This window comes from Convolutriloba macropyga, chromosome 8 (assembly GCF_964194025.1).
Source record: "Convolutriloba macropyga chromosome 8, txConMacr16.3, whole genome shotgun sequence".
Taxonomy (NCBI): domain Eukaryota; kingdom Metazoa; phylum Xenacoelomorpha; order Acoela; family Convolutidae; genus Convolutriloba; species Convolutriloba macropyga.
The window spans coordinates 36,398,899-36,414,737 of NC_134475.1; the positions used below are offsets into that span (position 1 = coordinate 36,398,899).

At 32.3% G+C, this 15,839-nt stretch overlaps 1 protein-coding gene across 1 annotated transcript in view; it reads right to left on the bottom strand.

The window, feature by feature from the left end:
• Positions 1–15,839, bottom strand: part of LOC142344099 (uncharacterized) — a 69,929-nt gene that overhangs the window by 20,822 nt on the left and 33,268 nt on the right. The window contains exons 2-3 of the mRNA XM_075395585.1: positions 13,965–14,163; positions 12,945–13,048 (exon numbers count right to left, since the gene is read on the bottom strand). Coding sequence (XP_075251700.1) covers positions 12,945–13,048; positions 13,965–14,161 — 301 coding nt within the window. The 5' untranslated portion in view covers positions 14,162–14,163. The remainder of the gene's footprint in view (positions 1–12,944; positions 13,049–13,964; positions 14,164–15,839) is intronic.

The following is a 15,839-nucleotide window of genomic DNA, read 5'->3' on the forward strand; positions in this document are numbered from 1 at the left end:
GTTAAAGATATAAGAGATTTACCCTCTCCCGATCAACTACCAAAAGACTTAGAAAAACTAACGAAATTCGACGATGTTACAGCCAAAGAACCGGTCATTAATGAATAATTTTGTAGGGGTAGACATAATAATTGCAATATGGTTTATCGTAATCAAAATCTATTTACAATAGATAGACAGAGTGTTAGAGAGAATTGTAATCTATTTATTTTATTTGAACAGAGAGGTAAAGTCCTAGCATCGATATATCAAGATTTCTTTAATAATGTTGAACTTAGTTATAATGATTTTACTAATATATGTAATAAGGTATGGAAAGAGCCTTATAATTATATTGTCATTGATATAACTAAAAATAAAAATATTCATGGTAAAATAAGAATTAATTGGGATCGGAGAGTTTTGTAGTTTAGTTTAAGTTTATATCAATATCTACAGTTACATCTATATTTTAGACTAGATCAACGAAGTTGCTGGTTACACCAGATCTGCGAAGCAGCTTCACTGATGTGTCTTCGACCAGCTGTGTTAACACAGATGGTGCTTCGCCCAGCTGACTACTTCAGATGTAAAATAAAACTTAACACATCACCATTTAAGTCTATAGGTCTTCCATTCTCATCTTTAATATGAAACTCTATATATTCTATTCTATCTTTAGTTACATTTTGTTACAAGGTTTTAGTTGGTATAATATTTATCAAGTAACCTGGTGGTTCTGTTAGAGTAAAAGTATATAGTATGTCTGTGTTATTCCCATTATCTTTAAAACCAGATATCACATTACAATGAATGTTAATAGTACTAAAATCAATAATATCAACAATTTTCCGAGTGGTATATTTACCTTTTTTATAAACTATTTTTCTAAATCCTAGTAATGGAGCTATTGAATTTTCTATGTCAAAGTTAATTGCACCTTGTTTTATTTCCATTAAACTTTTCATTGTATTCTTATCAGGTTCTATTATAACATTACCATTAGTTTCTTCTTTTATTAATTCTGCTATTTCGATTAATTCATATGCACCTGGAATAAAAGTTAAAATACGGGTATCTGACCATGTTTCACCTTGGGTATCATATAAGAATTGATTGTTCCTTCTATTCACATTAAACACCGAAATATAATCAGATAATCTAATTGAACCTAATTTTGATGAGTTAAGTATAGGTTCATTAAAGTTAAACTTTTCTGTTGGCTTTATAATTCTAAAGTTAGGTGTATGCTCTTCTTTAGTTTTAGTTAGAGTTTCATGTAACTTTCGTAGTTCATATAGAATTAAGTTATCTGCCTTTTTTGTATTCAAATATTATTTTATATTTATGGTGAAACATGGGCAAAATCCCATAGCTATAATTATAGCTTTGGTTATAGTCATAGTTATAGTTATAATTATAGTGATAGTTATAGTTAAAGTTAAATTTTTGGATTATAAGAATGCACTTTAATTTGGATACAACTTATGGTTATAATAATGATATACACAAAAGTAAGGTTATAAAATATAAACCTAATAATCTAGCAACAATGAATACGGTTAATACTATTATTAGTATCATTCTCAATAGAGAAGAGAATCATTTAAATTTACTTGATTCATATCTAGAGATAGAGTTTTTTGTATCAGATGATGCTGGTGGTGTATTTGCTAATGATGCTAATATCAGATTAGTTAATTATGGTATGATGGCATTGTTTAGTTCAGTTAAGCTTGAAACTAGTGGTGGTAGGACTATTGAATATATAGATCATTGTCATCCTAACCTATTGATGTATAAGTTATTAACTAGTACTGATGATGAATATGAGATAGGGTTTGTTAGAAATATAGATAATAGGAATAGTCAACTCAAAGGTGATCATGTTGTTGCAGAAAGAGGTCATTTGTATATGATGGTTAAGATGAGAGATCTATTTGGTTTCGTAAATGATTTAGAAAATATTATATATGGTTTAGGATTTAAACAAATTTTAATAAGAATTAATATTGATAGAGCTCTATATAGAACTAATGCTAATCCTGTTGCAGTTGCTAATGATGCTAATATAGAAATTAGAGATATATCATGGTGTGTACCTAGTATTGATCCTAGTAATTATAATAGAATTATTGTGCAAAAGGGTTTAAATAAAAAGAATAATGTAGACTTTAGCTATTACGAAAGGAAAACATTTTATAAGAATGTACCCAACGCTACTAACTTCTTGTTTGATCTTGGTATGGAAAGTGGGACGGAAAGACCACAATATATAATAATTGGTTTTGAAAATAATAATGTTAATGAACAAACTCAAGATGTTAAATAACAAACTCAAACTGTTAATAAACTGTTTACTTAAAATATACATTTGTGAAAACTTTATAATTTTATTTCATATTTTAGTATTAATTGTTTTTGATAATGAACCACAAACAGTTGCTGTAGCAAAAGCTGTTGGTATAGAATAAAGGTATTCCTATACCTGTTAATGCAACCGATGTTGTTGTTGCCGTTGCTGCTACTGATGATAATGGTATTTCTGTTGTCTCAGCTACGTTAATATAAATTTTATATCTACTTAACTTCTTATATAGTTATTAGTTTCAGTTTCATAATAATTTCTAAATTTATCTTTTACAATGTTAATATTGTTGTTAAATTTATTATTAGCTTGATTCTTTTCGTTTATTAATCATTCTGATACTGATGACAAATCTGGACATAGTAATCCCTCACACGGTGCTGTTGGATTGGTCATGGACTCCGTCATAGCTTTGCATATTTTCATTAGTAAAAATTCTTTTTATTTCTTTCATTATATCTTTTTGTTTAAAACCATAATGCATCTCAAGTCTTGCTTTGTCTTTATTATCAACTAACATACTTTGTAAAAGTATAGCAATTATATATTGTACTATAACTTTTCTAAGAGATTTATTGAACTCTTTCATTTCTCTTAGACCGTTAGTAAACATATCATCTAAATGTATATTAAAAAAATTTTGATTAAACTTATTATTATCAAATTCTTGTTTTAATCGATTATGTTTAGAGATAGTATCAGCGGCAACTTTATTACAAAGCTTAACAGTATTTGTGACTTCATTTGCTGATTCAATAAACTCATTAATTAGTTCATCATTAACTTGTGTTTCATTTAGTTGTAATGTTTTATTTGGGACTTTATCAAATTCAGCTTTTCTTAGCTCAGTTATGTTTTTACTTAAAATATCTGTTTTATTATTAGAAGATAATACGTTATTGTCACCATACTCTTTATTAACAACATCTTTTTCATCTATCGGAATATGAACATTTGTAATTTTAAAGGTATCCTTCATATCAATATTATCATTATCTTCTAGGAATAACCCACGAGCCTTACTTAGTGTTACGTTGTTTGTTGATGTTAACCCGGGAAGCGGGTTCCCGATTGGTGTTTAGCCTGATTGAATCTGTTTCTTGTCATTATTTTCATTAAGAAATGTATTTAATGATTCTAAAACTTTATCATTAGATTCAAAGTCAAACTCGGATTTTAAGGATTCCTGTTCGTAATTTTTACCTTCTATTATCTCACCAATAATATCTTCTATTTTATATGTTAGTGGTTGTGTCTTTAAAACTCCATTAACTTTAATGAGTTCTTTATTCCAATTAGAAGTGTAACCTTTAGAAAAGATATTACGTTTATCAGCATTTCTAAAATAATCACCAACTTTAATTTTTGGTGTTGCTTTGGTAGATTTAACATAGTGTATAACTTTATCAGGATTATTAGAAACATCAACTGGTGTCATATTAATTGTTGAATGAATGTTATTGTTATATGTTATGACTTCATCATTTAGTATATTTACTCAGTTTCCATCACCATTGATGAACATTGGTTTATTAATTATATGTAGTAATGTTCTATCAAATCTCTCTATAAACACATCCTTCAAATCACTGTAAGTAGAATAGAGTTTTGTTTCATATTCTTTAAGTAAAGATTTAAATGTTTTATTGTAAAACTCACTACCTCTATCTACCTATAACTTTTCTGGTTTTCGACTTTCAAAGCCACCCTGTGGATTTTCACTTTTAAATTCAATAGTTATAGATAAACCAGATTTATTCTTTAATGGAATAGCCCATGCTTAATTTGTGAAAATATCTATAACTGTTAATATAAACTTATAATTATTTTTGTATTTAATTAGAGATGACTTATCAATTAAATCAGCTGACCATGTTTCATCTTCATATAATGGTATTATTCTTTCTCTTCTAAACTTTGTTAATTGAGGACTGAATACTTCTTTAGCTAATGGTTGTTGATGTTGTTGTTGTTCTGTTGTTGTTGTTGTTGTTGTTTTTCCATCATTATTTATTTACCATAGTTAAAAATAAAATTATCTAGTTGCTCTTGATTAATAATATTCATAGATAATAGTTGCTTAGATATATCTAGCATTTCATCATGTAATCCATCATGACCAGTTTTTGTTTCCAGTACTTATAATTCTAATCTTTCTATTAAGTTATTTGGGTCGGCTTTGCTAAGACCACTAGCTTCTATTTGTTTATCAGTCTCATAATCAGTTTCTTCTTCTTCCTCTTCTTCTTCTTCTACTATCACTTGTTCACAATCACTAGTATCACGACGATATATTTTATCTTCACTGGAGGTTACTATTGATATAACATGAGAAGTGGCTTCGCCGATATTAGCAAGCACTCTTCTTATAATTTTCGAATTATTACTTTTAGTATCTCTTTGTTTATAACCGATATCCCTTAGAAATTGTTTTATTTTGTTTTCATCGCCTTTTTTATGTCTTTTGGTTACATCTTTAATAGTAATAAATAAAGCAAAACCCTTAGAAAAATCATGGTCTTTACCTTTCCTTTTTATACCATCAGGGACTAGGGATACATCAACACCATTTATATTTAATTTGTTTGAATTTGGATCAACTGATTTTAATTCGAATTGTTTATTTGTTTGCTTACCCATTAGTAATAAAATATCAATCATATCATTGTCTGCATCAAATGTTTTACCTCTATCATCTTTTAATTTTACAGGTGAAATAGGTGAGGCTTGATCAGTGAAACTGTTTCGCAGATTATCAAGAACGCTACTTTGTCTTTGTCTTTGGTGCTCCACACTCTATAAAGTATTAGTATTGTCCTCGAGTGCTGCTAATGTTTGGTTTTGAAGAGTTTGCATTGCTTCATTGTTTACATTTAAAGTTTTAGTTACTGGATCAAATAGCTCTTTTATTTCACTGTAATATTCTTGTTGTTTTAATTTATCTTCTAATCTATTTCTTCCCTTTTTTTTCTAGATTATTCAATTTTATAAGTGTTTTTAATTTAGTCATTTTTTTATAATTATAAGAAATCATTATATAGTGTAATTGCAGCTTCAATTAACTTTCCATCATCATTAATTGTTAGTTCTAGAATATTATTAACCAATAGGTCTTGGTCTCCATCTAATGATGCATTCCTAATCGGGGAAGGGGCTTTGGCCGTGGTTCCCCAGCTGCTTTGCAGATTTTTTTTTACTAGGTCTCTTTTGAATAGATATAGATTCTCATCATGAGGATAGCTTTATTATTATTTACATAAAATCTTTTATCATCAATTGTGTTTAGACTAATCTTACTTGTTTTTGTTGCCCTCATGTTATCACCAACTGTTTGTATTCTACATTCATCTACACTTCTCTCTGTGTTATACATTAGTGCATTATAATACTCCTCATGTTTGCCTTGTTACAATTCTTTATTCCTTTCTCTTTAGTAATCTTAGGATAGTCTTCGAAACTATATGTCTTTGGTGACAGGGCTATAAACTCTTCTATAATTTAACTATCTAATTCATGTTTGAATTTGCCTGGAACATTTTTATTAGTTTTAATTGGAGGTTCGCGATTGGATAGGTCCACGTGTTCATTGTCGACATTAACCTCGCTAAAACTTAATACAAAACTGTCAGTATCCATATAATGGAATTGTAGATCTTTGAGAGATGGTTGCAGAATGTTATAGAATACATCATAAATTTGTAATTTACTTAATTCTAAGATAGTAACTCCTACATATACTGGAGAATCTGATTCTATTTTTTTCTTTATAGATTCAATTTGGCTATAATCCTTATATCTAGTTATATTCTTGAATGTTGGTTTTCTTATACTTTTCATTATCTTTTCGTCATCGTGTAAGAACTTACTTTGAAGGAAGTGCAGAGGATTCATGCACATTCTTCCATTTAGTGAGTTGTTCATTAATTTCCTTACATCCCTTTCAGCTTCAGTTTTAGCTGTTGCTCTTTTATTAGTATTCTTTTGAATATAGTCTCTACATATGTAATCTTGTTTAAATTTAATTACTCTATGAATTTTAGTTACTGATGCACCCATCTTAACATGGAAATTTAACATCCTATAATGAACCATGTATTCTGTTTTGTTGTTTTGGTCTAAGATTAATATCTTTGTTTTGTTTTGCCTTTCTCTCTTTCTCGTATCCCAATTCATTATCATTTATCTTTCTCTTATTGGGCATTAGTGCTAGTTGCTCTGTTCTATCCTTACATGTATCAGTATAATCAATATCGGAAACTATATAATAACCATGATCACTATCATCTGGAGTACTTAATATAGTATCAAGAGTAGTAGAAGTAAATTGGAAGCCCTTATAAGGTAGCTTTTGCATCATTGCATAGCCGTATAGGTTGTTTGCATCAATGTACCAGATATTTCTGTTATGGGACTTCATCCCTGTTTCACCATTGTTGACTATCCTATCTCCCATTATACCACATATGCCACCTCTCTTTGCTTCAACAAAATCATCTACCATTTATTTATCTTGTAATGTATCTAATGTTACACCGCTTGACATTAACCAACAATCAAAACTATAGCCTGGGGACTTACATAGTGTAGGGGAGTGAGCTTGAATTCTTTCATACTTAGTTGAATATATTCATTCATGCAGTAGTCTAATATTTCCACATCATTTTGTAAAAACTCTATAGTTAGATCTTTACCAGTTTTATGACTGTTGTCTTTATTAAAGATATCGACTTCTTCTTGTGTTTGTAATTTATTCGAGAGAGAGAGGATTTGAAGTCTTCTATTTTAGATTACCTATATCTTTATCATACGACGCCAAACCAAAGTAATCATATGGATATAATGTTTTAGTTTTACATCCATATATCTTTGCCATTTGATCTAGAGAAATAGCTAAGAAGTTATAAATATCTAAGAATTTGAGGCAACTGATGCTAAACATCTTAGAGTTACAAGCAGCTAGTGGTATGTTATCTACTTTTTTATCTTTTTTCTGTTTAAAGAATTCACTATACAGTAGATTAAAATAATAACCAGAGCCATTATGGAATATTATGGGAATGAAGTTTTGTTGTTTGTACCTCTGATTACATATTCTACATGCTGGTCCTCTATATTTACCAGTTTCATGACAATGATCTCTTACTTTATTAATACATGTTTTACTGCAGATATGACAAGTGTTATTAGTTTCATGATGTAATTTATCTCCTTCAATAAATATCATATGTTTGTTGCGCTTGAATTTCCTCTCAGTTTCTATTTCTAATAGATCACTAGCAAATCTTTTGATACAATCAAGACCGAAATAGTATTTGAAATTACACTGCTAGATTTAGCCCACATTTATTGGTATGTGTTCAGCTATTACATACTTACAGCCAATAGTCGCGACTTCAACAATGCAACATTCTATATCAGCAGTTATAATATTTTTTACATTCTGACGTTTGTGTTCATTTATAAAAGTAATTTTCTTCTCCCTAGGACAAAAAACCTCGGGTTTGAAAGTTTGAAAGAGTTGTTACATTCATGTTTGTTGTATTTAATTTGTGCATCAAACCAATATGTACGTCTATCACAATAATAATGTTTAATGTTATTTTTATTTGGTCGATCTAACAAGGTTTCTATGTTTTTAATTAGAGCACAGTGTTCTGTTAGCCCATTCCCCCAAACCAATATTCTGACATCTTTTCTATCTTTATCAAAATCATCCAATGGCTTAAAAATTTCTACTTTGCCCCCACCACAAGGTGTGTATACCCAAATATTAATATTGTACAATTTCTGTATTCTCATTATATACGCAAAATCATCTTCATCGTGCTTCAATTAGATTATTTACTTATTTACTCTCGCGTGTTGCATTATTGAGAAAGCCACTTCACGGATCAATAGCAGGATACAGCCAAGCAGTAATAGCCAGTTGCAAGTAGTTATATTTGAAATTGCGTATATTCAATATTGATTTAGAGTTTTTGAGATCGGGGGGTAAATCTATATAACTACCTATAGATGCTTTAGTTGTTTCAATATTTATCCGAATACTTCTTAATTCGAGAAACTCGAAGTCATAGCCATAACCTTCATATATTTCCTTTTCAATGTTTAACCATTGTGTGAAGTCTCCATTTGCATTTATTGTGTTATTAATAATATAGTCAGTGTTGAAAAATATTTTAGTAGTTTTAACTTCTTCTTTGGCTCTCTTTCTGTATTCGCACCCAGCTGTGATCTTATATTTAAAACTCTTAACTTTTCTATACTGGTAACAGTTTTTAATTTCTTCTGAAGAGTTATTAATGGCTTCGTCTGTCTTCAATGTAATTTCCAGCTTTATCAGTAATATAAAACTCTCTCATGTTCTGGCTAGAGTTTATATCAAAGTATTCTGTGTTTTCTAGATACTTGCGATTATGACTATATGAATGAGTAGTTAGCGCTATTTTATTCCTAAATTCTTCATGACATTTTTTACACTCATACTTAATTCTGGTGTAGATATTATTATCACCATGGGTCTTTGACGATCCGCGAAGCAGTTTCACCGATGTTTCACTATCAGTTTTAGTTTTAGCTTTAGTTTCAGTTTTGGGTTTAATAATATCCTTAGTATTATCTTTAGATTTGAGATCATAATCATCTTCATCTGGATTATACACCCTCTCCAAGACTTCATCTTCCACTTCATACTCATACTCCTTTCTCGCCCTGTTTAAGTGTTCATCACTTAGATTGTGTTTGACAAATTGTTTCCTTGTTGCAAAGGCCAAATCACAAATATAACAAAAGTTTACGTTTTCTAATTTAGACATCTATATTTCTATAGACAAAAATTTCATTTTTGAAAACATACAATTTAAAAATGTCTACATCAGTAAAATGTGGTGGTTGTAAAGATATATCATGGATAAAATGTTGTGATAAATGTTTAGATAGTTTATTTGAATGTTATATCTGTAAGGGTTACTTTAAGAATAGAGATTTTATTAATCATATGAATATACATTATAATGATCCTAGTCTATATATAACTTGTATTATGTGTAATGAAAATCAACACATCAGCGGATTTAGATTTTAAAGTTTTAAGTGTAGATTATGTATTTATTTACATAATTATAGATTTACACATACCAAAGATAGATTCGAGGAATATGCTGAAACATTTAACATAAAATTGTGAAAAAACGAAAAAGTGGTGAATTTGCAAACGAGCTTATATCATTTTCTAGAATTAAGCCATTTCATAAATTAATGTTAGATTTAGAGTGAATATGTAGTAGTGGATAAAACGGAAACCAACAAGCAGTAAAATTTGGCCCGATTCGACATGCGCGATTAGCGTTAGGAGAAAGGGTCAAATTTTACTGGTGGTTGGTTTCCTTGTTTTATCCACTACTCAAGTGCCTCAACTGTACATTATTATAGCCCAGCTTCACAGATCATTGTCCGGTAGTGTCATTTTCTCTGATCATAACACTGAGGTATACTTATAATTAAATGAAAGGGAATGGTACCTCTATTCTGTTTTAATATTATGAGTGATTAGAACTCACTGATGGCAAGTAATTTGAAAGTTGTGCTCAAAAGGCAGCGCACAGAGTGGAGTCTGCTATGAAAATAAGAATCAGATACACGGTTAGCATTTTTTACCTCCATTTTAAACTCATATTAGAACTGTCTCCACTCAAATCTGACCACGAAGACTTGGACAGCTCTTTGCAGAGAAAACCCACGATCAATCTTTCTCAATTCAGTGAAAAATGAAAAATGAGCTTCATTTACAAAATTTGGCCCATAGCATTCGGATAAAGCGGTTTTTTAATCATGAGACGACTGTGACAATAAGTGAGCTAGGTAGAAACTGTAATTATAATGTGTAGTTTATATTTTTCGTTGTTTATTGTAAGTTTTTCTTCTTTAGTATTCATTTTTATAAAAAAAAATAAAATTGTTTTAAATTTAAAATGTTTGCTTTCAATGTAGAAAAAGCTGTTTTTTGTTTATCACCCAAACAGAATGCACTGCCAATTCTACAAACAAAATAAATTTAGAAAAACTTGCGGTATAGCCCTATAAGTAAGTCAAAAAATTTTAAAACATTATCCAAGGCTTAGTTTCCAAAAATCACTAGGAGAAAATTGTCTCAATTTAGTCAAATTTGTACGAGTGGGCAAATTATTTGTATGAAAGCACAAAATTTTTTGAGCGGATGAAAATTTTTGATGGCACGGACACAGCACTTCAAAAGACATCATATATCTCCTCTTTCCCGACTTAGTGGGCACAGAGCTTGCAACTCCCCCGTTACTTTAATTATGTTACGTTGGCCGCCTTAGTAACTTTGTGAGATTTATTCGATTATTGACTTAATAAAGGATTACATTGGTTTAGTATAAATTAATCAGTTTCCAGTTTCCAGTTTTTGTTAAATTGACTGTTCTTCACGATTTCTGATGTTGTTATGGCTGAATACTTGCATGACTTTTCTTAACCATGTCGAATCAGTATTGGGCACAGATGGTAAATAGTGCACATATGGCAAATAATCTACTTGGATGAAGATCGAAAATTATGGTATTGCATCAAAGAAAAAAGCACTGTCCAAGAACGATGAAAAGGCTATAGAAATTTTACAATCCACAACCAGATTCAAGGATGGTCATTAAGAAGTTGGTCTCTTGTGGAAAGAGAACGCAAAATTTGCGAATAACAGATGGCTCGCTGAGAAACAGTTGAAGCAGCTAAAAGCAAAGCTTTCCACGAAGCCAGTATTATGAGAAAAATATGAAGAGACTTTGCAAAAGGACTTGCAGAACGGATATGTTGTAAAAATTGATCTTTGTACCGAAAACGCAAAGTCAGTTTCTTATCTACCTCTTCATCCGGTCTCAAACGAAAATAAGCCCGGAAAAATTCGACGGGTGACTAACGCATCCAGCATCTTTCAAGGCCAATCTTTCAACTCAAGTCTACAGGCCGCCTGGAATCATAGACCAAAGTGGGACAAACCATTGGACCTCAATGAATTTGCAGATCTAACTCAACTGCAAAATGAACTACGGGAATTCTGCGAAATTTCAATACCTCGCTGTTTATTCATTATTAAAACAATAAAGGAAACAGCTCTCCATACATTCTCAGACGCGTCGGAGTATGCACTCTCAGCAATTTCTTATCTTAGGATTGAATACGTTGATGAAACCGTTCAAGTGAAATTCATCATGGGAAAAGCCCGCGTAGCTCCAATCAAAAGAATGACAATTCCAAATCTCGAGTTGCAAGCCGCCGTCTACGCAGCTCAGCTCGCACAATTCGTGACAGAAGAGCACGACATTCACATTAATGAAAAAGATTTCTGGTCCGATAGTACAACAGTTCTTTATTGGCTCAGAACCCCATAGATACGTCATCGCATATTTGTTGCTAACAGGTTGGCGAAGATACTTGATGTATCAACAGCTCATGACTGGAATTACATCACATCAGCTGACAATCCAGCCGATGATGGCTCAAGAGGCTATAAAGTTAAACAGATGAACTGCAGTTTTCGATGGCTCAACGGTCCTTCCTTTCTACAGTTACCAAAAAGTGACTGGCCAAGTCAGGACATCTTGAAAGCACGAAATTCCAACGTTCTCATCGTTCATGCGTTGCAAACAGATCTGCACTCAGCAATTCAATGTCCCATCGACATTGCACGCTTCAGAAATTGGAATCGTCTGGTTAGAGTTGCAGCCTACTGCCTCTTCCTCCTCGATCGTTTGAAAAAACAGAGCAGTAGCTTATCGCTCGCACATCACACACTGGCTTACAAGTATCTCATCGGCGTTGCTCAAAGTCAGAACGTTGGAAGTGAGATTTTGTCTTTACAAAAAGGCAAGGAGATACTTTCGTCGAGCCCTCTAAAGACACTCTGTCCTTTTGTTAACGGAAAAAATGAACTCCGCGCCAACGGTCGGCTGTCTAAGGCAATGGTCTTAGAAACTGCTCGCCATCCGTTAACTTTAGACGGGTTTAACCCAATCGTTAAGCTCCTCATTAAAAACACTCATATGGTGAATAAGAATGTTACGTTGGCCGCCTTAGGAACTTTGTGAGATTTATTCGATTATTGAATTGATAAAGGATTACATTGGTTTAGTATAAATTAATCAGTTTCCAGTTTCTAGTTTTTGTTAAATTGACTGTTCTTCACGATTTCTGATGTTGTTATGGCTGAATACTTGCATGACTTTTCTTAACCATGTCGAATCAGTATCGGGCACAGATAGTAAATAGTGCAAATATGGCAAATAATCCACTGGGCATCAATGTTGATGACAAATTACAACATTAGGGGGCTATAAAAATAACTTGTAACGGGAAAAAAACACTGAATTTTGTAGCGATGAATATTTATGCGCAAAATACCTACAATTGAATTGTAATGTCGCTTGGTAATACAAAGTTTTTCCAATAGTTATCGGGATTTTGTGGACTGCGATGTCCGGCACAAATAATTTTTCATTTTCAAAGCTGGTTTCCATTAGATTTTTCAGCACAAAACGTGAACAAATTTTGTAGGGAATGTTGAAAATGTATGTGAGGGTACCTTGTTTAACGGCACAGTAGACCACCAGTCCGATTATGCCAGCACAGCAGATGCACACAATGAGTGGCAGAATGATGAAGACCATCACAAACCAAAACGTCTCCCTAAGCAGAATCTAAATTTGAAACACTCACGCGCACATGTTTTGAATTCGCGTGCCAGATTCTGAAGTTAGGAGCTTCCCAAACACAGTGAAATATTTTAAAACTGAAGGCATCTTAAAACTTGCAAGGTGCGTGTTCCTAGTACCGTTTTGTGACTGCTAAAATTAATACGAAAATCCGGCTTATATTTTGAACCGCGACGCGGTTCTTGATTAATGCGGGACTTTCTCTGTGATTTTGTCAGAATAATAAAATGTCCTTGTGTGCACTGCACGCCGACATCGATAGTAGGTCCTGTTGAAGTCACTGAGATGAAATTTTGTATTAATCGAGAATCAAGTAGTGGCTCGAGACGCACGCCAGAATTTCGAACTTCGAGATCTGGCACTGTATAGCGTTTGCTTTCCCTGACAGGAAATAAATTTGTTCAGGGCCAATTGACCGGACAAAGGGATGTCATGCTATACTCTGCAATTTTTATTGGTACAATCAGTATCTCAACTAGCTAAACTATTTGAACTCCGGCTCAAAGTGTTGCCACGTTAAATCATGTCAAGGAGAGCTTTGCAACTTTGTGTATTATTATAGGTGTGCCCGGCAATGCATTGTGTTGCTTGGTTTGATAATTGATACTTAGAATGTCCAGAAACTGGACAAAGAATTGAACGGAACAGAAAGCAACGATCAGTTTGATTTTGGAGCGCATGGATATGGTTTGAAACGCAAGATAGTCTGGACTCAATCATCCGAAAGTCTGAAAAGGAGCAAGCATGTTAGCCGTACGATGAAAGCATGAACGAATGAGAGTTTTCGAACGAATGAAAATTCTGGAACGAACAAAAATTTTTGGTACCTTGAACACTTTCCACCTGGTGCGATCTGAATAACCAGGACAAATACAAGTAATTGCACTAACCAATCACAGCTCTCGTGGCATCGGTCGTCAGTGCAACAAGAGGTGCCCTCTGGTTTGTCATCGTCCTGTAAAAAGGCCATGTACCACTCACAGTCGTAATCATTATTGCAGAGATGGGATCCACCACCCACGCATAAAGTGGGAGCCATGACCACGAAAAAGATGAGTGAAGTAATCAAACTGAAGACGTTAGTCATCTCTGAAAATAAACACATTCGCGATGACTTATTTTTGGCAATCATAGTTCGTTTTCAAAATGTTAAAAAGGAATTGAGTCGCTTGTCGTGTGGCTGTTTCAGAAAAACTCAGATTTATGAAAACTCTGAAAAGCTCGGTTTCATGGAAATTAGTTTGGAGAAAAAGTTGGGGGCTTGTGAGAAAGATCTTCTTAAAAGTGATTCATAGCTGTTTTTTTTGTAACAATAGCGCTGAAATAGCAGCTGCAATCGACTCAATAACTGTTAAAAAAATGTATCAGATTAGAATTTTTTAGTCTGTTCAGCATATTTCTTAAACCTGTTTCATAAAACAAAAATCCTCGATACGGAGTATGTACATGCTTTAACTACGCTATGTATTAAGAAATATGAGAACGATCGAAAAGAGTTTATAGTAAACTTACCTGTAAAGCACCTTTACTTTCCTGAATCGTTAAAGTAAATTTGCTTTCCCTTGATTTAAATTCACTTAAATTAATGTGAGAATTCAAATTTTTAAGGTAATTTTATGGTGGATTTAATGTAAACGGAGGTACATTTAAGGTGAGGCAATATTACCTGAACTGGTTGAATCATAAAACCTTCAGGTAAAACTACGTGAAAAATCAGGTAAAACCAAACGCGCCAAAAGTATATTTAAATCGGGAAAAAAGAGAGCACATATCTTTTTGCCGATGAAACAAAAATTATTGGAAGTCAAATGAATTTATTTTTGGTACAAAATGATGTAAGCAAAGCTATAGAGTGGTTAAAAAAACAGGTTGGAACTCAACAATGCAAAGTTTGAAGCTGTATGCTTTGATGTGAAAAAGTTAGATCAATGTAGTGTCCACTTTTATGTAGATGATACAGAAATTACAAGTAAAACTTCGGTGACGGATCTTGGTATATTTATTACTAATAAATTGAAATGGGACAGTCAAGTCAATCAATGGCTATCGCAGGCACAACAAAAGCTTTTTTCTTGAAGAGAAACGTTCCTTTTTTACAATAACGAGAGTAAAAACAAGTTTATACAAATATTACTTTTTGTTAATTCTCCTTTACGCGTCAAGTGTATGGTTCTCGAATTGGCCAAATTGCAGAACACAAGAAAAGATGCAAGGACGAACGTTCAAGTGGGCTTTGAATAAAATTTTTTTAACGATGGTGACTACAATCAGAGTCTCATTTGCCACAATTTATTTCCAATCAGTTTTCTTTTGGTTCGAAATGATCTTCTTATGCTAAACAAAATTTAAAACTGTGAAACTGACCTTAAGTTTGATGATTGTTGGAAAGTTTTCAAGGGACCACGCTGTAACCGTTCTGCAGCAAAAACAATTTTTGAGGACAAATTTTAATTGGACCAAATCCGTCAAATTGTAAGAGTATTTTGTTCTGTGAGTTATGAAGTATTCAAATGTTCTCAAATGTTCTCACCCATCTAAACGACATCTGAACTTTTGACTGGACATGTCCAACGGTGTTATTTTGGAAACAGTTGAACTCTATTTCGAAATAAAATGCTGTGAACTTTCAATACTATCAGTATCCTGTAAATTGGTCCTGTTTTTGTAATTAATTAACAAAGAGATTCCCGCGGGTACGAGTCAATTTAATAATCATTACAATATCGGAAATAATTCCTCGTGTTAGTGTATAAACCAGATGTTTT